Consider the following 25,608-nt stretch of genomic DNA (forward strand, 5'->3'; position numbering starts at 1 on the left):
CCAGGTTATGTTTCTGAATGGAAAACGAATACAATTTGACACAGTAACTTTAATTTATTTGCCAATTTAATGAATGTGTAATGCTGAATGAAGGACGATGTATAAATGAATAATATATATAATATATCTGAAGTGCGGTCTCAGCCCCGCATTCCCCGCATTCCTCCGGTCTGATGTCAGGAGGGCCGGGCCTCCTCCTCCTCTTCCTCCTCTTCCTCCTCCGCCGCCGCCGCGCGTCCCCGAGCCTCGGCGGCGCGCCGTGTGCGCGCATTCTCAGGGACGCGCAGCGGATTGGCGGGTCCGCGGCCGGGAGAGCCGCCGTGCGCTTCTCGCTCCCCAGCCCGGAAAAAGAAGAAGGGAGACGCCGGAGGATCCTCCTCCGCATCTTTCGGAAGGGACGTCACGGGACCCGGGACTCCGCTCCATGGCGCGGGGGGACGGGACTCGTCCGCGGATTACCGACTAGTTCGCGGAGCCTGTGGAGACCTTCCGTGGGGAGGCCGGCATGTGACGGCGCCGACGGTGGGTGACTTTCCTCGGGCTCTCTCGCCTCGTTCCTGTCCCGTCCCGTCCTGTCCCGCTCTTCGCCTCAGACTTTGCAAAAATGTCGCCGTTTAATGTTTGTGATGCAGCGCGGGCCCGACGTAGAAACGCACATCTCTGTTCTTCTTCTTCCTTTTACTGGTGGCTCGTTACTTACACAAGTGCCAGCCAGTGCGGGCTTACTAATTATTATATTTTGGCATCATAACTTTCCTTCGTTTTCCGGACTTTTCTTTCTTCCTTTCTTACCCCTGTGCTCCAGGCTTAGCTTAGAACTTCCATTGAGCCACAGCCGATAACGCCGCAGGACAGGGGGACGTCCTGCACGGCGGTGGCCCCGGTGACGGATCTCTCCCGAACATCTGGAGCCGGAGAGGCCGCTCCGTCACCCTCGCCCCCTGTTTGTCATTTAGACCTCCGTGACACCGATTCTGTCCTCCGGCTGGCCTTGTTTAGACTGGTGTGCGGAGGGGATTTGTTGAGACTCGCAACCTCGCGCCTCCGCGGTCCAGGAACTGAACAGGACGGCGGGGGACATCCCACATCTGGTAACCTCAGCGGCGTTCGCCGAAATTCCACTCGGCCCGGGCTCAGGCTCAGTGCTCATTTACAGCGTTTACATCTGAGCGACTTACGGTCAGTAGTTACGGGGACAGTCCCCCCCCCGGAGACGCTCAGGGCGAAGGGTCTTGCTCAGGGACACGATGGTAGTGGGCGGGGTTTGAACCCGGGACTCTGTGGTGTGTGCTGGGCTGCTGTGGAACACGGCGCCGTCGGGGCGATGTGACACGTTGCCACACCGTTGTGAGAACGTGCGGGGTTAAACCCTCCGAGATGCGGAGAGGTCCGCTCCGTCCTCGCTGCGCTCTGTGCTGAATTGCATTCTGGGTGATTGATGGGCGCTTGGCAGCCAGTCGGCAGCTTTCCTCAGCTCGCCACATCTGTTTTTCTGGAGGGAGAAAGGAAAAAAAAGGAAGGAAAGAAAGAAAGAGAGAAAGAAAGAATGGGAAGAAGGAAAGAAAGGGGCGCATTCCGGCTTTTACAGGCCTGCTGTGCGGCCGGTAGTTTACAGTGAGAGGGCGGGGGCAGAGGAGGCGTCGGGCGGCTGTCAAATGTCACGCGGTGGCGAACATTAGAGGAACCATCCGAAGCTGATGTGCTCCTGTTCGTGTGACGGAACGATGAACAGTGGTCTTTTTTTTTTTTATTGATACAGAACGACTATTAAACTACTGTTAGTGACGTGACCTCTGACCTTTTGTGTGTGCCTCTCGCTGTGTCGACAAGGGTTTCAAAGGTATGTACACTAGAGGTGGTGATGACTCTAAATGTCATTTATTTTAGCAATTTCAGTACTTTACTTTACTTTACTTTATTTAGCAGACGCTTTTATCCAAAGCGACTTACAAGAGGAAGACACCAGCAATTCTCGTTCGATTTCTATAGAATATCGAGTTTACAAACTAAGAGCCCTGATAAGGCTTAGACTTGTCAGTGAAGAGCATGCTCAGAGATTGTTAGGTGCTAGACTAAGAAAAATACAGTACAGTTCAATACAATACAACAGTAAATACACAAAGAACACATATAACTCATATAAACAAGTTATTCTAATTCCACCCATGGTCTAGGATATGGTACATTAATCTAGGCTCTTCACCATATCAAACTTGATTCCGATACCAATTCCGATGGTACTCGATACTATTTTCGATACTATAGGGGGCGGAACACAGGAACACAGGCTGTGTGATATGGTGCAAAATTCATAGTACGATCTAAATTGAACCATAGACGGTAGACGTATCATCAGCTTTTCCTCCATTCCCAATTCATGTGTGTTTCGAAGTGGCAGAAAAAACACTTGTCCGCCTAGATTCTATTGGTCACGCGAAATAACCGTATATATCAGATAAAACAACATCTGGGCAATCCTACTTTCTGTCAGTGAAGGCCAGTGAAATACCAGGTATTTGTATGATGCAAGTGATTATATCAAATTTTAGTTAAAAATATTGCCAGACAATATTTAATTAACACCACGCTTGTTCAAATTTTATCATGCAGACCCTCCAGGATTCCAAGATTTAATTTTTTGTTGAAAAAATGTTAATTAAATGGATGCATCGCGATGCACTCGTTGGCAGATTCTGCATCGATGCAGCGCAAAACATTATTGATTATATCATAATTAGGTTGCTTGGTTTTTCTGGCTGTGCGCCGTGGCGTATTTTCACGCGACCAATAGAATGAAAGCGTTTTTTTTCTGCCACTTCGAAACACACACACGAAGTGGGAGTGGAGGAAACGCTGATGGTAACAGTCTCTGAGTGTCCAGAGATCTACAACACCACATTATGGTCTTCCCAGCAGCGCTGCAATGTTCGGGCTGAAAGCGGCCTTCGAGTTTCTCCAATGAGCAGAACAACAGTCTGTGTTCAGTCCACGCCCACCAGGCATTTTTCTGCTGTTTGTGGCTTCAGGTTGTAACGGGTCTGGGTTGGTGTGTAGTGGAGGAAACTCGGATGCGGAGAAAGGGGGCCCGTCGGAAAGAAAGAGAATCTCACACCGCTGCTGGGGTTTCCGTCACGCTCTCTATATATTATGCTTACAAAATGAAATAATGAAGGGACCACAGGAGCTTGAACCCGTCTGCTTCCTCTGATTGGTGGAGAGTCGATCTGCATCAGGACCACCCACAGCGTAGTGATGCGTGCAAATAAAGGAGAACTACCTGTATATACGACTGTTACGACTGGTGAGCGTGGACTGAACGGCTCATTGTAGCAACTTGTATTTGAAAACATCATTTGACAATGCAAGTAATTAATGGGAATACATTAATATCAAGGTATTGATAATCAGAATCTAATCAAATCGTGAGACCAGTGAGGGTTCACACATCTAGTAGACTCAATGCAAAAAGACTAGTGACCTATCAATTTTTAAAAGGTGTCAAATTAACAATTTTTTTTTCAGTTTGAAATACACTTTAAAAACACTGTCAACTTCACGCCCATGCCACAACTACATGGGGAGCTTATAAATCGCAGCCACTTGCCTTTAAGTTTTTCCAACTTTTTTTTTTTCATAGCGTAGTCCGTTTGCAGTGTGACCTGGCAAAACACCGCTCTTGCAGAGAGCAAGACTTTTAGCGAGCACAATAGGAAACTATTGGGCAGGACACCATAAGACAAAAACCAGAGCAAGCCAGATCCTACAGGACCGTCTTGTTCCAGCATGCTAGGTATTTTTCACAGTTTTGTGTAGGCTAAGTGAAATGCGATGTTTAAAAAAAAAAAAAAAAGTCGAGTATTTACCAAAGTTCAGCTTCGTAGACAAGTGGGTTGTATGGATCGAGGGAATATTAGGGGTGGGGGAGGGGGCCGGGGGGGGGGCACCCTTTAATCTTATCTGACACTTTATCTGAACACACATACTTGGAACGGCAACACAGCCAGCGATGTGTTTTGACTTGCGCTGCTCTTCCCAGGCATCAGGCAGGTGTTGCCGCCGCCCGTCAGCCTACAGCTCTCCTGGATTATTGGTTGCACACAGTCTGGTGACAGACAGATTCAAAACACCCTTCTGTCTCACCGGCGCGGTCTGTGAATCCCGTACGCAGACGTAATTACGCCGCTGTAGCGCCGCGAGCGGTGGCCTTGTTTTGCAACTGCACTGTATCATGACTGCATCTCTATAAATCTGCTTTTATGGTTGCAATGGAAAGTAACAAGCATGTGACAGTCACAAGACTGCTGCTCACTTTGCTTAGCAACAAAAACCATATTGAAAAAAACCTTTAGTAGAATATTTGAGGTTGACATATACCGATGGCCATGTTTGGACTCGTGTGATATTGCATAATACTGCTTAAACGCATGCGGCAGTGCACAAAGACCAAAATGAATTACAATCTGAATCTGATTTAGTCCTGAAGGTTCATGCTGAGCACTTTTTTGATCATTCACTCATATAAATGAGCATCTCACGAAGTGGCTTTTGATTTACATTTACAGCATTTATCAGACACCCTTATTTCAGAGGGACTTACAATCAGTAGTTACAGGGACAGTCCCCCCCTGGAGCAACTAAGTGTTAAGTGTCTTGCTCAGGGACACGATGGTAGTAAGTTGGATTTGAACCTGGGTTTCCTAGTTCATAGGCGATTGTGATACCCACTAGGCCACTACTATCTATCTATCAATCTATCTATCAGTCTATATATGTGCATATATGTGGCGAGTATAGCACAGGCTTTTAGTCATTTTAATCTGCTAACATGACTGGTAGTGTACATTTATATGTGTGGTGTTTTTTATAACAGTCCAGGTGTTTGTGGCTAGTATTATAAGCGATTGTTTAATTATATGATGTTATGGTATTTAGGGTATTTTAAAGCAAAATTGTATCTATGTGTCTACTTGTATTTAGATTTTTTTATCTGCCAAGTCAGCATTCATCTGCAAGGAGGAAATCCACTTTTACATTCCAGACAGGGATTCAGGATTCTAATGAAGTAACTCTTACATAGTGTTACTTTAATTATTTTTTTTTTAAATCATGTTTTTTTTTATGGTCCAGTCCAACCTTACTGAAAAGGTTGTTGAAATGTCTAGGAATATCTTAGTCACAGCTAGCCTGTAAATACAAATTTTTCCAGACACAGATGTGTGTGGGTAGGTTTTGGTTCTGAGTGGCTGATATAATTCCTATTGCCCATTTTGTGGTGATTCTTTGTGTATGCGCAGTATGTCTGCGGTCTGTGGTTATGCTGGGTCATAATAACATGCTTTTTATTTGTCTTTGGAGGATTTGTTTGAATAGAAGTTCAGTCTGTGTTTGCGAGGGGTTATCAAGCATGGAAAAATGTAGACCTATGGGAGTATCACCACCCTCGCTGTTTTCACTCCACACTGACCTTCTCCCACAAGGCCTTGGGTTTTCCAACTGGCAAAACGTGATAAGAAAGACAAAGAAAAGACAGAAGAAAGTGGAGTATTTTGATTGCGGGTCCTTAATGCTGTTTTCCATGCACGCTTTTATCTTGAACGGTCAGACTGGGTTTAACAGAATGCAGAGGGCCATGTTTCAGTCCGCACCGCAGTCCCCTGTGTACTATTTGCATGCAGATTTCAAATGGTTTTCTGTGGTCTTGGGGGTTGGAGGTCAAAAAAGGCATGCATTTTAGTGCTTTTAATTGTGGAAAAGACCGATGGTCTTATCAATATTAACAGAATGGTGATGGTTGTGCAATTAGAAATATGTGTAGTAAGGCGAGTTATCACACTAGTAACATTCCAAATTGTCATGGTTCTCACTGTGTGTGCACTCCGGATCTTAACAGTCCTAATGTATTTGCAGTGTGTGTGTGTGTGTGTGTGTGTGTATATATGTAAATGTATATGTATCTGTCTATATATATATACAGACAGATGCGGATAGTGGCAGGATGTTTGTTTGCAAGGCAGACTTGATTATGACATGTTTGGTACTCTCAAAGCCAAGAACTTCAATGTACTCATATTAGCACTGTCCAAACTGTCCAGACAGCAAAAATCCCATGCTGCTCTCCATAGGGGGGCCGTGTCATCTTGTCTCACAGTCTTGTTAGGACTCTTCACCCTGTCATGCAATACATCTGCACAAATGGTGTAAGGTGATGTGCTTGGATAAACTTGGAAATGGAGAAGCTTTTTGTCCTGAGTCAGTTGTCTTTATGAATCACTGAAAGAGTTGGACTCTATTAACGTGTGAGATTTGTTTCAGTCCTTTTAGTTTTCCAAAACAGAAACAGTTTCTTTGGTCCATTGTGACCTGTTTGGTAATTTCATTGGTCTAATATGACCAGGTTAAATGTGTTGGCAGCAAACTAATACAGTTAGAGAGTTAGACAGCACTTAAAATGACAGTTCAGTCACATTTGCATTATATTGAGGTTGATTTAAGACATTTTAGACTTGAACCAAGGTGGTTGTCTTAAAATTGACCAATGTGTACATTTTTGTAGACCTATTGCTGTCTATGAATTGCTGTACTCATTACACTTTTCAGAACACATAACAGGATGCTGTGTGAAATCGTATTGTGGTAGTGCAATATGTTGATAGAGTGAAATCATTTTCAGTTGACACAATTGATTATTGACAGAACTTCTTCCTGACTTTAACAAATGTGGTCCAAAGTGCTTTAGTATGAAAACACTTAACACTAAACATGCAGAGCGTATGACATTCCAAACAATTAGACTTTTAAGTGATCAAGCATATACATTTCCAACAAAAATCTTGGTGTCCATAATGAGATAACCACTATCTACAACAAAAGAAATGTTTCCCCCGGAGAAGCATAAAGGTGTAAATCTCTAAAAGGTGATTTACTGATGTGTGGCCTTCCGAGTAGCATTTAGTTTTACTAATCAGAAATTGCCAGATGTGCCAGACAGGTAATCTGACTTATTATTCTGTTATTCTGTTACATACGACAACGTTTTAGGGCCACTCATGGAAAATACAAAAATAATGGATTTTGAGAAGTCGTACAATTACAAGATAAAAGTCGGAATATTATGAGAATAAAGTCATTATATTACAAGAATAAGTAATACAAGTAATACTGTTACTTTAGAGCATGCTTTGTTATCATCATAAAAGACTCAAGTTAATATACTTTTGTATTGGATTTGCAAACAAAGAAATATTAATATGATGTCACCTCAGCACCATGTCATCATTAGTCATCGTTCATGCAGGAGGAAGAACCAATTGCAAATGATCTTGCAGGCAGTGGCCCTTTAGAAATGTAACCGAGGAAATAAAACGGTATCACGGAACTGTTAGAAATGAGGTGGCCGGAGCCACAACTTCATTCACCTTACCCACGCACTTCCAAAAGTGCGCTTCCTTGCAGTTTACAATCCTTCAAAATAAAAGGCTAAGACTATAGCCCACAGCATCAGTCCATTAAAATATCTTGCAGAAGAATGCAGCTGGTTACAGCTATGTGCCATTCAAAGAGGTCGTGTCATCTCTCCAGATTGAGCCAGAATCAGAAGAACTCCAACGCGCACGATTCCCAGTACAAAAAATCGATCACCCAATGCAATATGGCTTATGGACTCGTGTAATACATCTCATAACGTTACGACTTTATTCTCGTAATATTACAGCTTTAATCTTGTAATTATATGACTCTCTCCTTGAAATACATTATTTTATTTTATTTTTTTTTTAATCAGTGGCCCTAAAACGGCATTGTATTTTACGGAATAACACAGCTGAAGGGTTCAATTTCTCTTCAGGCAAATTGTCAACAAATTACTGGTCTGACACCTTTATCAAATTTCTGATTTAATAAATGTGAATGTACCAACACCAAGACACCACCAGTTTCTATCCAGCCAAATAAGAATTAATAAAAAAAATAAATAACATTTAAGACAAATTTGTTTAAAATAAATTTGAACATTCCAAAAAATTAAGCATTCCGTAAGAGGTCTAAAGTCTAAAGAGGTGGCCCTTTAAATGGGAGGAGGTCCACTCATTTATTTACTTTGATGGGCGCTCTCCCTCTGGCATTAAGACCGTACTTTTGGAGGAACAGCTGCTTTCCAAATCCCACTGGAACTTTTCCAAGTGGGAGAATAAGGGAGTGGGAGAGGGAAAGTGCAGCAGTGACGCTCCAGGAAAACCTTTGCTGCATGGGAGAAGACAAAAACAGACGTCTCCGTCACCCTTCTCCTCGCTGAAGCTCACCACCCGTGCATTTTCTGTGCCGCAAAATTATAAAGTGCAAATTTATACACTTGTTTGTACATGCTTGAAATAAACTCTGCCGCAGAAGAACATTTTAGCAGCCTTGAAGTAATGTTTTAACAGTTTAAAAAAAAAAAAACCTTGACCTCTAAATGAAATAGAGGGTTTTGTCCAGGCCTATTGTTGGCCTGGGAGTCGCTTTGCCTGAAGCAAACAATGCGCTTAATTGCTAGCTGTGTGCCTCAGTAACCAGTTGCCTGAGCTTCTGCTGACCCCTGAGCATCTTCCTTTGTGCATTCAGTCGAGTTTAGGTCTGCTTATCTTGTGCTCCGCTGAGAATGTGAGTTTTGACAATGATTTGCCGACCCGAAGGACGATGCATGGAAGACAGATTCCTGATTACGTGGAGAGAAGGAATCGACATCACACATTGCTGTGCTGTCAAATGACTGTTGAAAGAATAGTCCAGAATAGCTACAATCACAGGCATAAATATCTAATTATTTCAATATGCTAATTTCTGTATTCATGAATCACATGTAATACAATTTGATACTGTATAATTTCTGCTGACAGCTGTCTGAACATTGCATATTATTACATTTCTGTGTAGTAGAATTGATTCATTCCTTTGGTCCAACTCAATTATGTCCATAAAGTATTTTTGTGTTAACTATATGCAAACAGTAGTGTGGCCACAGGATCCTGCGTTGTTTGGGACGCTGTTTTCTCCCTCACTCATACAGAAGTCAGGTGTGCTCTGTTGTTCCAGGCCGGGTGAGAGGAATCTTGGTCTGATTCCAGAGAGGCTATCAGCACCCTGCCGCTACAACCCAGACAAGAAGCAACACATTCTGTGTGTGTGTGTGTGTGTGTGTGTGTGTGTGTGTGTTTGCTCCTCCCTCCTCCCGCCCTCCATCCCTCTATCCCTTTCTCTTCCTCCGGCCAGAGTCTTGTTTACATTATTCCTCCCGCGGCGCTGGGGACTGCCAGGGCTTTCAGAATTCTCTTTGTTTAGTTTTTTTTTTTTTTGGTGAGGGGTTACAGCCCCCTTCCTGGAGGGGGGGGGGGGGGGGGGGGGGGGGGGGTGTTTTGGTGGCTCTGCTAATTAAATCAGGCATCGTACACTTGCTTCTGCTCCAGAGAAACACTGTCGAACTATGTGGCTGGCGTCATCGGCCATTCTAGAGCCCTGGGAGGATTATATGTATCACTTCGTCGGGTCCATTTAGTGTGTAAGGCATTAACATGAACAGCGTATAAGGGCAAACAATCACTACCAGACACTGATGAGATAGAGATTTTCGTAACGTAACATTGGCAGATACCTGATGTTTCATCCCAAAAATGCACCAAAAAAAAATGGTCTCAACAAGTAATAATTCCGAATCATACATTCCGGCAACAAAGGGTGCAAGGTCCTTCCCCCTCCCTTCACTGTACTTTAAACAGTCCCTGCTTGTTTACATCTGTTTACATCCGTAAACCCCGAACACAAATTTGATCGTTCGAAGCTCCGCGCCACCCCGAAGCCGCATCGAGCCTTTGCCGGGCTCGGTTGAATGCTGTCGGATTTAATTGCTGTCTAGCATGTCGGTGGCACTGCAAGAGGTGTTTGTGCTCATAATTGGCCGCTTGTGAGACCTTCATTTTAGCAACTGGATATGTGTGCAGAACTTCAAAGTGGCCGCGGGTCCCGCGGAGAAGATGAAAGGATGGGGCTGATGAAAGTTAGGAGCAGCTGATATGTTTACGCGACGTGCAGCAATCGCACTTGTTTCTGCTGAGGGGAAGACATGAATGCACTGACAAGCAGGGAGCGCCTTAAAAGATCCCCAAACCCCACACACTATAACTTCAAAGTGTCTTCGGAAGTGAAAAAGCACGGCAGGTTTTTATCCCGCCGAATGCGAGTGAAGTGTCTAAATCAACGCGGATGTGTTAATGGCTGTTTTCAGCACTTTGAAGACGAAGCTTGTCGGTGCGTTCGAAAAGGTTTGAAGAACATAGCCTTGGGGTGCTTTGGGATACGAGCCACGGCTTGGTATTTGAACCCTTGCTTTGAACACCTTGCACTGGTTTTGGTCATCATCACCTTTTTACAGTTTTATTTGATCCATGGTTCAAGCCCAGCTTGTTATCCGAAGGCCGTCGGCTGAAGTCGCTTTTAATCGTAGAGCAGGCTACCAATCCTCCGACTCAGACCGACTCGTTTACCTGTATTCCGCAGGTCCGTTTTTACACGGGAACTCCAGTTTTGTGAACATGTCATTTCGAACAGCCAATGCAATATTTTCACCGGGCTTTTTTCTGATCCTCTCTTGCTTGAGAGGATCTTTGAGGAGCTCCTGGTTGATGTTCGCGTGAACACGAAGTGATGTGAATGTGCTTACGTATCAGCCAGAAGGGTTTCCCACTTTTATTTGCCGTTACAAACGCTTGTTCTTCAAGGTACATAAACATACGCATAAAAGAACAGAATCTAAAATGGCACCTCAGCAATAGATCAATAATAATTAATTGTACTGCTGCTACGAGGGAGTTTAGGAGCACTTTCCCACCATAGTTCGTTTGTCTTGGTTCGAATCAGTGATACATCTGATTGGTCAGGTGTATCGCCGCGGGAACAACAGAAGTAAACAAAAGTGTTTTGGAAGTGAAATTGGAGTAAATTTTACGTGGGTTGGCTGATTTTATATCATATTACGTGCATTTACCATGTTGAAAATGTAGCGTCTTTTGAAAAAAAAAACTGCTTTACTTTTACTTTTTCTTTTCTTTTTTTGATTAATCATCATCTTAACTACACTTTAACCCACTGCTCACTTTTAAATAGTAAGTATTCCAGTCGCTTTATATTTACTTTATATTTATCTATTTATCTTTGTTGAAAACCCCGGTTTGCTCCAAACGTTATCTTGCGGTACTTGTATAGTGATAATAAAGGATTCAATGTATTTAAAACAAAATGCTGATGTACTGGAGTCGCCAAAGGCGCATAACAAAACATCACAGGGGTTCGCGGGAGAACGACATTGAAATGTACCCATAATTCTCTCTTCTCAAATCATGTGATAGCATTTGGTCCTGTTTTGGTTCGGTACGTGTTCTCACCAGGCGGACCGCACCAGAGTTCGCCATTTGATTCAAATGCGGTTGTGTTGGTGCGCTTGTGTTGATTTTATTCCGATTACGGTATTTACACAGGACGATTCAAGCTCTCTAAAGCCTGTAGGTGTGAAAGTGCCCCGAGTCACCCAAATGACACGCAAAAATTGATCACGTATATCTCTGTTGAATCCTGACGCCTGTACGATTTCCTCTGTTTGCAGAGTCTGGCATCTTCAGCTCATCTGGGAATGGGACAGCCCTTTCCCAGGCTGCACTTCTTCCGCCGGGGTTGCGGCATCGCGAGGTCCGGGAGACCGACTCCCTCACTCCTGACCCCTGACCCCTAACACCTGGCTGGGCAGGGGTGCTACCAGCACCATGCCGTTCCGGATAAAGCTGCGGCGGACACGCCGCTACGTCCTGAGCAAGAACTACTTCGTTACACGGATCCGCCTGCTGGACACCAATGTGATCGAATGCACGCTATCAGTGGAGAGCACTGGCCAGGAGTGTTTGGAGGCCGTGGCCCAGAGACTGGAGCTCCGAGAGGTGAGGTTATTGATACACTGACATCCAGTATTGATTGATTTTTTTTTTTGTATGCGCAATTCTCACTCCTAATGTTTCAACTCTCTTTTACAGAAGAGCGTTAATGTTTTCTAAAAATATTAATGACAGGCTAGACATAAAATGCAATACAATTAGAAAGCACCTAACATACTATGTTGCAATGAGTGTTTTCATTAGTCACAAAAAAGAAGGGTTGTCTTATATTTGCAATTCCTGCCCCTAATGATTCAGGATTTACCAGATCTGGCTTGATTACAACAAGCTTTAATGTGTTCTAGGCAAAAAAATGCAATACCGGTGGATGGTTTTATACGTTTTTAAACAGTATTGAAATCATATTTAAATAGTATTTTGTCATCATATTTAATTCCATGCCAAATTATGCAGGGATTTGATATGGTAATATATTCTTGTGTCCTTTCGTAATCTCCCTTTTAGCTTCACATTTGAAATCACGGTGCTATGGTCAATAGTTAATGAGAGAAATGGCTCTAAATGGAAGCGTTTTTAAAGATTCGCCCTTAATCAGCCAGTTGTACCCTCACTCTTTCCTGTTATCCTTTTGTATATTCTGAGGCCACCGCCTCCTTCTGAGAGCCACATGTAGGCTCTGGTGTAACCAGTGGCACCTTTGTTTCGTGTTAACGAAGCATGCCGCCACCCCGCGTCTCGCTTTGGCTGGGGGAAGGAGCCAGGCTGTCCTCCGCCACTCTCTACCCCTCCCTTAAATTAGCCTTCATGGCTAGTTAAAAGTCACACATCACCTTTTGCCCTTATTTTATTAGCACTCTGAACTCAGAGTGTTGTAACTTGAGCATCCTAGGTCTTGGCTCTGAATGTTCAGCAGTCTGAGGAACATGTTATGCCTGGAGGAGAGTGCAATTGAAACCCAATGGTAGACTGAAAATGGATCTTGTTTTTTTTTTTTTCTTGAAACATTTCGTACACCAAGTATCAGAGAATGCACTTACCGGACCTGTGCTTTATTATCAGAATCTGGTTAAGTAAGTGAGTCAACACATAGAAGGAATTTGTTTCCAACCGTTGGTGTCTCTCAAGCACAACAGTACAAAACAATGTACGAATGTACGATCGACCATTTTGGTTGAGTTGGTCTTAAGGTCTCCATGTCATGTCCTTAATTAAAATTCCAAGTTACAGTCATGATACCAAGACATTACAACACATTACGACAGTGTGTTGGTAAGCTTTCACTTGAATGTTTTCTTTGAAGTCATTCAATCCAGATATGAGGACTCTTAAGCTCATTAGTCTGCCCAATTAAAAAAAGTAATTCCAAAGTAGTTCTATTTTCTCACCCTTAACTCGTGCACAAGCCTCAAGGATATAAACTATTTCTAATCTAAATGGACATGTACAGCTGTAAAAGAGTCTAATGTACCCCGCAGTATCATTTCATTGCTGCGTGATGTCAGCGCGTGTGCTGTAAACCCATTAAACCCGCTACGTGTGTGGCGTGGTCTCTGGCCCTCCCTCTCAGCGTGCACATCAAGGGAGGCTTCAGCGCCGTTTCCCAAATTGGTTTTTATACCACCCACTTTGATGCTCGAAACTGCGGCATGGCTGCAGCTACTCGCGCTACAGCAGTCTGGCTTAGCACAGTGTGCGCTCGCTATTGTCAGTATGGGGTTTTTTTGTTTGTTTGAAGGCTGGTATGTTATGCGGGGTTTCGTACGCTCCCGCTCTGACGCAACTCTGGTGCAATGGCGGGCAGTTCCCCAGAGGTCTGTGTAGTCACACAATGTCGTGAAATATCTCGACTGTCGGAGATGTCATAAATATTGGCGGCCAGGCGCCCGGCCCCCCGGTGAAGGACTCCTCGGCTGAAAGGATTCCTGGGAAATGTACACAGTCCAGGACTGTGCCCTCCTTCCTTACCTGGGTGTGGGATTTGCACGTAGCCGGAGACCTTGGGCTCTCCATGTTTTCCAGCGCTTTATTACTCTTCGCTTGATGTTTGGGATGTGATCTTACGAGTTAACAGAGCCCTAAAAGGGAAGAGGTTTGTATACAGTATCGCTACCCGAGCCAAGCTCTGTGACTGGCCCGGCTGCTAATGGGTTCTGTTGGCCTGAGACACCTCGGGGTTTTTGGGTAATGCCAGTAACGCGACACTAACACCAGCACAAAGCCGGCAGTAAGTGCTTTTGCCCAAGTGAAAATTGTTCCCACGTAATTCGTTCGGTTATCTCAAAAGATGTTTATCCCTTAGTTGATTTTCCGGACTGCGTCCCGGAGTATATTGGCACCACGGGGGTCGGAATGCAGCCAACGGTCGATTAACTCTCGTCTTACACCCAGTGTGAAACCCCCGACCAGATGTGTTGCACCAACGTTTGCCAGATAGCTAGAGTGTGTCAGGGCTTTAATGGAGCTGCGAGTGAGGCTTTTGGCTTCGGAACACACAAGTGTTCACGTTTACACAGCATTCCGCCACTCAGGAACCACTTTTGCAATCTTAGCTGGATTGTGCATGTTACAAATACAAATAGCAACAATTTAACTCAAATTTTGAATACTAATACACATAGATTCAAATTACTAACTTGGTTTTTAAATGATAACAGCAAAGTCAAATTTTGCTATTTAAACGCGAAAAGTTCCACGTTTGTGTAGCGTTTTGTAGGACCTGTGAGCGGAAATGGAATGTGGTATTCGTACAATGCTTTCATTATGTGTTTCTAAAATAGCCTGCAGCCTACCTCTAGATGTTAGATATTGTACCTTTGATCAACTGATCAATGTTATAGCTGGGCAGCCCACTGTTGGGCGAGAAACACGACAACATCTAACTGGTGGTGGAGGGGAACCCGATATCTGTTTATCACAAGGAAAAGCATGAAAGGCCAACATGGGATTGAGCATGTGTTGTGTTATGTATACCCTTGTGTTAAATGTGTGTTAATGTGTATTAAATGGGTGTTAAATGTGTATTTTGCGCAGCCTGTGTGTATGTGTGTGTGTGTGTGTGTGTGGACATGTTCATGCATGTCTGTGTGTGTGTGCGCCATATGGGATTGGCCCAGGTCAACAAATGAAATGAATTTTGGCTTACTGTACTCTCAGCCCACAGTTCCCAGCAGACATCTGTCTAAATTGTTGGGGCGAATGAAGAAATGAATCGCGCGCGCGTCACCTTTTTTCTCAAAATAAATGTTAAAAGCACTGTTTAATTTTGTACTTTTTTAAACTTTTTTTTTTTTTTTTTACAAAGAATGTTGCAAGCACATTAGATTCTAAATCCTCTCCCCTCTCTCTTATCTGCAGACTCACTACTTTGGGCTATGGTTCCACACAAAGGCCCAGGTGCACCGGTGGGTCGAACTCGAGAAACCAATCAAGAAGCAGCTGGACAAGTTTGGCATTGAGCCCCTACTCTTTTTCGGGGTGATGTTCTACGTGCCCAGCGTGTCCCGTCTGGAGGACGAAGCGACCAGGTACCAGCACAGTAACAATTTGACTTGGCTTTGCTATAGTACCCCCTGCAACATGATGCTGCAACCAAACAGAGGACCACCTGATCTAAGTGAATATGTTCATGGGTCGATCAAGCAATGAGTTATTATAATAGCGTACAATATCTCATGTAGGTTACAGTTGGAAAAGTGGAGTAGCTGTTACGATCCATAACTTTAGCACAACGAAATACCAAAAGTCAAATTTTGAGCCATAAAGTGCAGTGGTGGTGAGCGGTTTACTGTGCGACTCACTACGCATCATTACATGCTGATTTTTGACGTGTGTGTACGTATTATTAATCTGGAGTGTGCTTTGGACACTAGAACTGAATGAGTGATATTCTGAACACCAATATTGTTCTTTCCTACTTTCTAGCATTTCATTTTCAGCCACGTGTTCAAAAGTTCATCTCATTGTTTTGTGGGTATCATTGCTGGAATGCCAGTGCTGATGAGTTGAAGTTCAAAGAAGGCCCCAGACAGGAAATGATTACCATCAGTAATTCGACCATCAGAAAAGTGAAGGTCACTGTGAGCCAGCCTGGAACACTGAAATGTGTCCTGTGCATTAAACCCATCACCTATGGTGAGCAGTGGCCAGCCATGAAAGGTGTACGGGGACGGTGCCTTGCTGAAGGGGACTTTAGTGACACCTTGGTGGTTTGGGATTTGGACCCGCAACCCTTCGCTTACGAGTCCGCCTCCTTACCGGGTAGGCCACCACAGCCCCATGAGAAAGAGCACATTTTCACCGGGACTCTGAAGTCGTTAAATTGATACACACCCGAATCAATGGTTAGTGTGTCACTTGTTTGTGGGGTTTTTTTGTGCAGCCTGTGCTCGGGAGGAGTTGGGAGTGTCTTTGTCTGTTTGTTGACATCGATGTGAAATCGGTCAGGTCAGATGCACACAGGCGAATGAAACCAGAACCTGTTTAAGTAGAGATCGGCGACAGCCCGGTAGAACCCATACATTCGGGCATTTTTAAGTGCAGAACTGCCTTGGAAACGCGGGGCTTGTTCACTGGTGTAAGGTCACAGCCGTCCCTCTGGATTCTGTATAAATAAATAGATAGAAGTGTGACTGGAGGAGGGCAGACGGCAGAGAGACGGAAGGAGAGTGGGGGAGGGCGGGACTGAAGGAACAGGACGTCGCCGTGAAGTTCTCTCCCCCCTCTCTGATGTAAGGAGACGGGCAGCGAGGTCCTTCTGAATTTGGGATCAGCGGGTGGCTTCCCCTGCATGTGTGAAGGGTCAGCGGTGGGTCAGAGTTTTTGTGACCAGCGAGTGATACACACACAGACACACAGACACACACACATTGCTTGCTAAAATGTAAAGTTACTTACAAGTATGCATGTCACTTTAAAATTTTGCATGTTATTAATGAGTTAAGTAATGACTTTTAAAACTGTACTTTGTAAGTATACAAATGTTTTTGTGTCTGACAACACAAACATTTTATGCAAACAATGTGTATTTGGGGTGTGTGTGTGTGTGTGTGTGAGGTGTGGGGCAATAGCCAGGGAGTGAGGAACAATGAACCAGACTGTGAGAGAGGAACACAGGGCCCTGTGTGTGTGTGTGTGTGTGTGTGTGTGTGTGAGGCCTGGCCGCACTCAGGAGTCACACAGGAATGTTGGCACGGCTGTTGTGGTGTAGGAGGACGCCACATTCCTTTGAAAGAACACACACACACACAAAGACAGACACAGGCATAGGAGAAGGGCCCATTCCTCCGCCAGGAGTTAAAAGTGACAAATGGCAGAGGGGGGAATATGTTTTTGATGGAAAAGCCACCCTAACACACACACACTCTCTTTCTCTCTCTCTCACACACACACACACACACACACACACACCACACACACACACACACTCTCTGTTTTGACTGTACATTGAGAAGTGGGGATTAGAGTTAAGCAGAAGGGCTGTGGGTGAATGCGCAGGAATGTTGCAGACAAACTGGGTCAGACTGTTGGAAAACTTTATTCCGACTCGTAATGATAACAATAAAATGCGTCTGCACCGCCAGTCCAGCACCAACATCCAGATCATTTCCACCCTGCAGCCGTCACAGCCACAGCCACCGTCCCGCTGGCCGAGTTTTACCGCTGTCACCCCAGAACCCCCACCTACAAACTGTCTTCAGTAAACACAGCCTTGGTAATCCAAAAACAAAATTCCAAAATAAAATCTTAATATTAGATTAACATTCCTTTTGGGGTCCAGCAAAACGACCCCATTTTTTAAAAGATTAAATGCGAGGATATTTGGTCCTCGTTAATATTGAAATGCAGCACACACATTGGGGTCTCCCGGCTGTGATGGGGTCACACGCTGCTTTGATTGGTCTGCTGTTTTGCAGGGGATTTGCTAGAGGCGGCACTAGAACGCCGCGCGTTTGATATAAGAAGTGCGAGACGGAGAATGGCACGTTTTGAACTGCGAGTGTGTGTGTGTGATTTATATATGTGAAACCGTATAGCATGTTTTGGGTAAAAACCAACCTTTTTTTTCCAGCTGTGAAAATGGCCCCAGGTGTTGTTTTTTCGTGTGTGTGAGAGAGTGCACTTCGAGTGTATGTCTAAGTGCCGATTGTAAGTCACTAAGAATAAGGCAGTTTGCTTAGTGCCCTCTTAAAATGGTAAAAATAAAAAAAATAAAATAACACAAATTTTTACTGGTCCATAGAAATCATAAAACACATTTTTTCATGAAACAATTTTAAAAAGTGTGTATGCCTGCATTAAGCAAGAATACTCTCGTTGTAGTAGCGAAATGTTGTCCTTTTCACCACAATTTCACGTGTATTTTTGTGAGGACATCTGAAACTCATGAAGTAGAGGCTGTGTGTGTGTGTGTGTGTGTGTGTGTGTGTGTGTGTGTGTCATTTCCTGATGACAATCTCCCCCAATTGAGTGCAGTTTACAATCGACTCTCTGCCTAAGATCTGAATAAGGAACGCTGTCACAGTTCGTTAATCACAGCAAAATACAATTTCTGTCGCTCTTCCTCCACCTCCCACCCCCATGCCCTGAAAACACACTCTCTCTATTTCACTCGAACCTTTCGTCAGGAACACGAACGAATCGGCAGCAGTTTTTTAATTACGCTTGAATTAGGGCGTCTATGTTTTGTGAAAACCCACAGCGTGCTCTTATAACTGCAGAACACGAAATGCAGAGGTAGAGGAAGAGAGGGCGTGTTCAAGGAAAAGAAAAGGCGGCCAAAATGTGAAATGTGAGTGAAATGTGTCCCGGTTGACGTAATTACATTTTATTACGGGGCAGATTATTTCATTGAAGCACAGAGGTGAAGCATTTTTGAAACATGTTTTGGATTTTCACACAGAAAGCCATATTTTATAGGCACTAGACGCTTTGCCTAATGAAGTGCAATCTTCAAAATTTCCGTCAGCTTGGGGATTTTTTGATCTTAGTTTTGCTTATGCGACACACATCCCTACCCATACATTAATTTGTATGGGACATGCATTGAGTTCAGTGTCAATTTAATGCGAGGCATAAAGATGGTTGACAGTATTTATCACAGTATTTATCATCGTTTTTGCACAGTTTACTGTTCAATTCCACTTTGATGGATTATTTGACTTACAAATATAATACAGATATTTGTTTAAATGTAAGGACTCAATTTTTATTGTTACAATCTAAATTGCTATTATGTAATATTATAATGAACTGAAGCCTGTGTCTAGTTAGTCCATATTTTACCACACATTTCATCAGTGTTCTGAGTATTAAAACAGATTACCACACGTAAGTTTTTTCCAATGCGTCTGAGTAAATCTGAGACGGTTCGACCTTGTTGGCTTGACGGCCTGCAGCTGGACAACAGGCCTGTGGGCCATTTGGTAGTCGTACATCCTTGGAATCGTAGCTTCGTTCAGCCACTTACGAGAACCTGCAGTCCCACGTTGAAAACACATTCTCACACCTGACACCAGATGTCAACAACACTACCGAATGTTCCATGGCATAGCATGGTAGATTAGAGCTGGATGGAAGTTGGCGTAGAAGAGACTGAACAATACCCTTCACGTTTAGGAATTTGGAAGAGTTAACGGCATGTTCTTTTGCATTGTTTTCACATCACACAGTATTCAAATGATGTTATCGGTGAAGGTTTAGTCAGAAACGCAATCTTCTTCTTATCTTTTCAGCTCAAATCCCTTTATGGGGGGAATATCTTGTCACCCTGCTGGTGCACTGATACGAATCTGCATCCTGTGAATGTCACGGTGATTGGCGGAGACGAGGTTAAATGCCGAGCGAACGCTGAGACATCCTCCGGCCCATTCCAGAGCTAACCCAGCAGTTATTTCAGACGCAGCGCTGCCCTCGGAACCACAGTTTTAACTCCCTCCTTCAGCGATTGGTTGTGGTCAGGGGTTGGTAATTAAAGGGTTACTTCGGGAACCGTGCAGTATAATAACAGGTTTGGGCATGAGGGCGGGGCCAGATTATAACCTCTGTCTAAGCAGACAGGAGCTGAAAAAAGAATGAGGGAAAGAAGAGAGAGAAAGGAAGTGGATGGAGGGGTCCTGAGAAAGCAAAGCGAATAAAAGAGGAAAAATAATAAGAAGGAAGATAAAACAGGTAGAATGAAGGAAGCGGCCCTGTAATCAGAAGGTTGCCGGTTCGAATTCCGATCCGCCAAGGTACCACTGAGGTACCACTGAGCAAAGCACCGTCCCCACACACTGCTCCCCGGGCGCCTGTCATGGCTGCCCACTGCTCACTCAGGGTGATGGTTAAAAGCAGAGGACAAATTTCACTGTGTGCACCGTGTGCTGTGCTGCTGTGTATCACATGTGACAATCACTACACTTTACTTTTAAAGCTGGCTAACATGGTGGATCAGCCAGTTTGACCAAAGACAAGTACGCTGGTTATACCAGCTTGAAATCAGTGTAAATCGCAATACATTCGGAATTACTGATGGGGGATGTGTTCAATTGTTGAACGTCATCATTCGTTTGCATGACGAGGAAGCAGATTACTGTAGAAGTGGGACAGGGAAAAATCCCAGCGTTATTGATGTCATCCCTGATCCTTGGGACTGATCTGTGTTGGGATTAGCCCTCTTAGCCCATCATTAGCTTGCCATTGGGTCCATATTAATCACTGGTGTCTTGCGGCAACAAACGCTGCCCTCAGTGGCCGGACGCTCCCCGTTTCAGCCTTGCTCTGGCATTTAAAGGCCATTTAGGGGGGATGACCCTCCCCTGCCGTGTTTGCTAAGTAAAACATTACTGCACTGAAGCGGGCGGCGGGTTGTTGTGCGGCGCTCACGACTGCGAGCCGGCTCCGTAGGCGTGTGTTTGGAAGGGAAGCAGTAAGGCGTGTCTGGGCCCGCTGAGGGATGTGGCTGCCTGAGCTGTGAAATTGCTCTGTTTGCTGGATGGGCTGAACAGTGTGTGTCTGTGTGTGTGTGTGTATGTGTGTGTGTATGTGCGTGTACTGTAGTGTTTAGTGGGGATCTATAAAAGAATATTGCGGGAACAATGGGGACGATTTGCTTGTCCTCACATTCATTTACTTTATCCTTTTAATGTATAAAGGTAGGGTTAGAGTTCGAAATGTCCTGTTGTGTTGCGGTATACATTTACAGTTCCTATTTGGAAGGCAGTAGACGGACTCATCAGGAAGGGATGTCTAAATGTGTGTGTGTGTGATTAAGCTTATTCTTGTAGGTAGCTTTATCCAAAAGACATGGAGGTGTGTGTGTGTGTGTGTGTGAGAGAGAGAGAGGAAGTTGACCAATGGTATGAAACAACCGGAGCTCTGGAAACCCTCACAGTGTCGTCATGGAGACAAACAGGAAAGCTGTGAAGCCGAATCTGGTCTTCTTCGAATCATCCCACAGAAGGCAGATTTTACTTTTAATAAAGTCTCTGGACGAACCATCTATGTATGAACAGCGATTATCTTGATTTGAAATTCCTCATGTCCATGTACCACTCCAACAAAGTCCCCAAAGCAACGGCGGTCACTGCCACGGTGGCCGGGCCGCTGTTTCTGGAGGAATCTATCAGGTGATTCTTTGTGTTTGCAGGTACCAGTACTACCTGCAGGTGAAGAAGGAGGTGCTGGATGGGCATCTCCACTGCACTGTTGAACAAGGCATCCGACTGGCTGGCCTGGCTGTGCAAGGTGCGTGTGTGTGTGTGTGTGTGTGTGTGTGTATGCGCACGCGTTTGTTTATCTTTTGTAAATGTGTTATTTTGCATGCAAGTGACATACCTGTCAACAAACTAGACAAGTGAAACTTCCTGGCCTGCAGCGCCAACCATGCACTGACATCATGTCACACATATCACACTTGATCCAGGCACGAGTCCCAAAAGATCAATCATATCTGTCGCCAAATTCAACTGAAAATTGAAAAATGATTCTATAAATAAATAATTTAGCTTTTAAATGAATAATGCTTCCGTTGTTATATTGAATGCCTTTAGTCTAAAATTAAAATTGCTCGCTTGCTGTTATTTACGGTTCCTTTCTGTTTATGGCAGTAACCTTGAATCCCTTTCGAATCTTTTGAGAACAGGTCGTGAGTGATCCTGTGAGCAGAGGGGACGCCGACGTAATGTGGTTAAAATCAGTTTTTTTTTTTAATTAAATATACCCATGCCAACATGAATGTGTTAATGTAAAACTGTTGGCTTCGGAATGCTGTTCTTTTTCCGAGTCCGTTGTTTTCAGTCGTACACCTGCGCTGTGTGATAAGAGCTCTCGGATTTTGCGTGGCGGGTCTCATTCCCAACTCGAATGATTCGGACAAAGCAGTTATCCACTCCAGGCCATATCGGAAGGCCCTCGCACCCCCGTCCCACCCATGCTGTCTCCTCTCTGGAGAATGTAAACACTGTTATGCTTATCGCAGCTACAAGACTAGTACTTGCAGCAAGGCCCCTTATCTGTGGAGGGGGCGCTGGCTTTCCAGGGGTTAGATGTGCAATAACGGGGATGAGCAGCGGACCCCCCTCGTGGAGAAAAGTTTTTTTTTTCCGTTTTGGTCATTTTGAGTTAAGACGCAAAAAGTAAACATTCCTCTTGGTTCATGGGCATTGGCCGCAATTCCAACTTTTAGCACATAGCTTGTAATTTGTAAAAGAAAATATTGTGTTAATTTTTCATTATTCCTTCATTATTAATTTTATTTTATTCCTTGTACCCAGCGGATTTCGGGGACTTTAGTCAGTACAAGTCTCAGGATTTCCTTCGAAAATACGTGCTGTTTCCAGTGGTAAGTGATTCCTCTGAGAACACACACACACACACACACACACAATTCAGCTCAGGTGTGTAAAAAGCACAGGATTTGCAGGTGACATTGAGCACATGATGTCACTTGGCACTGAGATTTTTTTATGTGTTTATTAGTGAAAATAATGCAGTTTTGTGACCTACTGTACTGCAACGTCACCACATTGTTTTAGACAGTTCAATAAATATTTGGGGCAATGATGACCTAGCAGTTAAGGAAGCGGCCCCATAATCAGAAGGTTGCCGGTTCAAATCCCGAGCTGCCAAGGTGCCACTCAGGTGCCACTGAGCAAAGTACCGTCCCCACACACTGCTCCCCGGGCGCCTGTCATGGCTGCCCACTGCTCACTCAGGGTGATGGTTGAAATCCTTCATACATGCATGCATACATACATACATATATCAAGATGTTATATATATATATTAATCCCGAAGGATTTTAACCACCACCCTTAGTGAGCATATATATACATATATCAAGATGTTAAATTGAAGATATGCTCAGTCCCCCTCTCAGTCACACTCTCCACTCCAGCGTCAGCCTCTAGGAGAACATCCCACATGCACATGAAAGCAGACGCTGCTGACCGTGAAACAAGAGTCACGCTGCAGTTGATTTCAATCTCATCTCTCCCTCCCTTTCGCTTTGCTTCGTCCTGCAGAACTGGCCTCAGGTAGACGAGTTTTTGGAGGAGTGGACCCAGAAGGTTGCAGAGGAGCACAAGAGTCACTGGTAGGCTCCAGCCTTTCAAGAAGTCAAACCATCAGTTGTGGCCATATTCAGTTTGTTTATTACTGTATGTGTGTATATATGTTCCTAGTCGAATGCTTCCAGCAGAGGCAGAGCTGCTCTATATTAAAGATGTGGAGAAGCTGGATGGCTTTGGTCAGGAGAGCTTTGCTGCTAAGGTACAGACTCTCACATACACATAATCATATTTGTCACATCAAATCATGCAAATCCCAACCATGCTATTGTGTGTGTGTGTGTGTTCAGGACAACTACACTAACGACATCTTCATTGGTGTGTCATTCATCGGTGTTTTTGTAAAACACAGGAATGGGAGGTCCATCATGCTCCATAGGTGGGTGTTCTCTAAATTAATTCACACCTCACGTCTGCAGAACATTTTATACATCTGAGCTCCTACAGGTGTCATCATTCACATGGAGCTCAATTCAGATGTGGAGTTCAATTCAGACATGAAGCGATTCTCCGTAATAATTTAGCACGGTTAATTGACTGAATCCAAGATGCATTAAAATGTCTGGGTTAAATCCCTCTGCGTACTTGGGTTTGACCTTTGACCATCTGTTTTTGTTCTTATCCTCCCTTCTCTGTCGCAGGTGGAAGGACATTGGCACAATTGCACACAACAAGTCGGCTATCACCGTGGAGATAACCAGCAAAGACGACACCATCATGTTCCACACAGTAGGTGTTGTGTCTGTGGGGTGGGTGCATGTTGGGTTGGGAGATTGGCAGTACTGCTGCAAGGTCATTTAAAAAAAAACAAAAAAAAACTGATAACTTGGCTGAGCAGCTTTGTTCAATGCATGGTTCAATACCAGCCAGTTTCAGTGAAATTATATGGTAATTGAGCAACAAAAATTAATCTGTAGATCTTCCATGGTTGCCGTACAAATTTGTCACTGAGGCGCTATTATGTTTGTAGCACAAACAAATTTGTAATATTGCTAATATTTCATGTTTTTTATTAATATCTATTATAATAATAAACATGTCTGTCACTTTAACCTTTAACCAGAAAGATTTGTAATATGGGGCATAATGATGCTAGAATACTTTTACATAGACATAGTGTTAGTAGTAAAATATTAGTGTTATTATTATGGAATAGTTGTCTTCTTACAGTAGTTACTCATTTGAGCAGCAAGTATTTAAATTTGTTTTGGAAAAGTGAGTCATCTGATATGTATGATTAATATGGTTTAGCTAATATGTGGATTAAGACCAATTTGGCTTTGATGTGGGTCTAGGATAAAGTTGAGTCTCTTTGTCTTAACGTTTTTTGAAAAAGTGAAGAATAATCAATAACCAGAACACTGCTTTATTTTTGCGCCTGTCAGGAGGACATGGAGATGGCGAAGTATATCGCACAGCATTTCACGGCCAGACACAAGTTCTACAAACAAAATAAGATTTGTGCTGAGTGAGTTTCCCATCTCTCCCCTCCAAGCCTCTGAGAGTCAGCTTGTGCTGCACCCTTTTTTCATGACCACATCCAAACTCCGGGTTAGCTTCTAAGTCCTGATTTGCCCGAGATTGACCATAGGTTGGCTCATAGCCACTTAGACTGGAAAAGGGGAATTCTCATCCAGTGTCAGTTTCACAGGATACATCTGTTCACTGTCTCACTGTCAGCTGCTGCCCCTAGAGGCAGGAAGTGCCAAGCAATGCAGACACTTCACATGAACATAAAATAAAGTCATTACATAGAAATCACAATATAGAGACGGCTGACTTCATTCACACACACAAATTAGGTTTAATGTGAGGAAATATTAATGCATTGAGGTTACTCTTTGTTCTACAGACCGGCTCGTTCTCCTGCTCCTATCCGGAGAAGAACAACCTGGAACCAGCTGGTACGTCCCCTCATCCAGCCTCTTTGGCTTACTGGATCGACCGAATAACCAAACTGTTAACAATCGTTATAACACAAAATAAAAATAGCATTTTTGGGCATTGCTGTCCAAATGAGAAATTATAATTTATGATATTCACTGATGGTTCAACCGACTGATTGTCTTGTTCTTATCTAACTACCCAAACGTCTCTGAATGTGGCGCAGTAGGGGCTTAGTCCAGACAAGGCATTGCATGTTTTCCAGA

General features: G+C 43.9%; 1 protein-coding gene across 2 annotated transcripts in view; it reads left to right on the forward strand.

Moving 5' to 3' along the window:
- The first annotated feature begins 225 nt into the window (after positions 1-225).
- Positions 226-25,608, forward strand: part of LOC114763812 (tyrosine-protein phosphatase non-receptor type 14-like) — a 35,511-nt gene continuing 10,128 nt past the window's right edge. For both annotated transcript variants that reach the window (XR_003742386.1, XM_028953597.1), the window contains exons 1-11: positions 226-522; positions 11,630-11,957; positions 15,267-15,436; positions 21,538-21,635; positions 22,664-22,731; positions 23,414-23,484; positions 23,573-23,660; positions 23,749-23,837; positions 24,100-24,187; positions 24,844-24,926; positions 25,311-25,362. Coding sequence is in view for 1 of the 2 variants with exons in the window: in XM_028953597.1 (XP_028809430.1) it covers positions 11,787-11,957; positions 15,267-15,436; positions 21,538-21,635; positions 22,664-22,731; positions 23,414-23,484; positions 23,573-23,660; positions 23,749-23,837; positions 24,100-24,187; positions 24,844-24,926; positions 25,311-25,362 (978 nt within the window). In the remaining variant the exon portion in view is untranslated. The remainder of the gene's footprint in view (positions 523-11,629; positions 11,958-15,266; positions 15,437-21,537; positions 21,636-22,663; positions 22,732-23,413; positions 23,485-23,572; positions 23,661-23,748; positions 23,838-24,099; positions 24,188-24,843; positions 24,927-25,310; positions 25,363-25,608) is intronic.

This window comes from Denticeps clupeoides, chromosome 14 (assembly GCF_900700375.1).
Source record: "Denticeps clupeoides chromosome 14, fDenClu1.1, whole genome shotgun sequence".
NCBI classification, from domain to species: domain Eukaryota; kingdom Metazoa; phylum Chordata; class Actinopteri; order Clupeiformes; family Denticipitidae; genus Denticeps; species Denticeps clupeoides.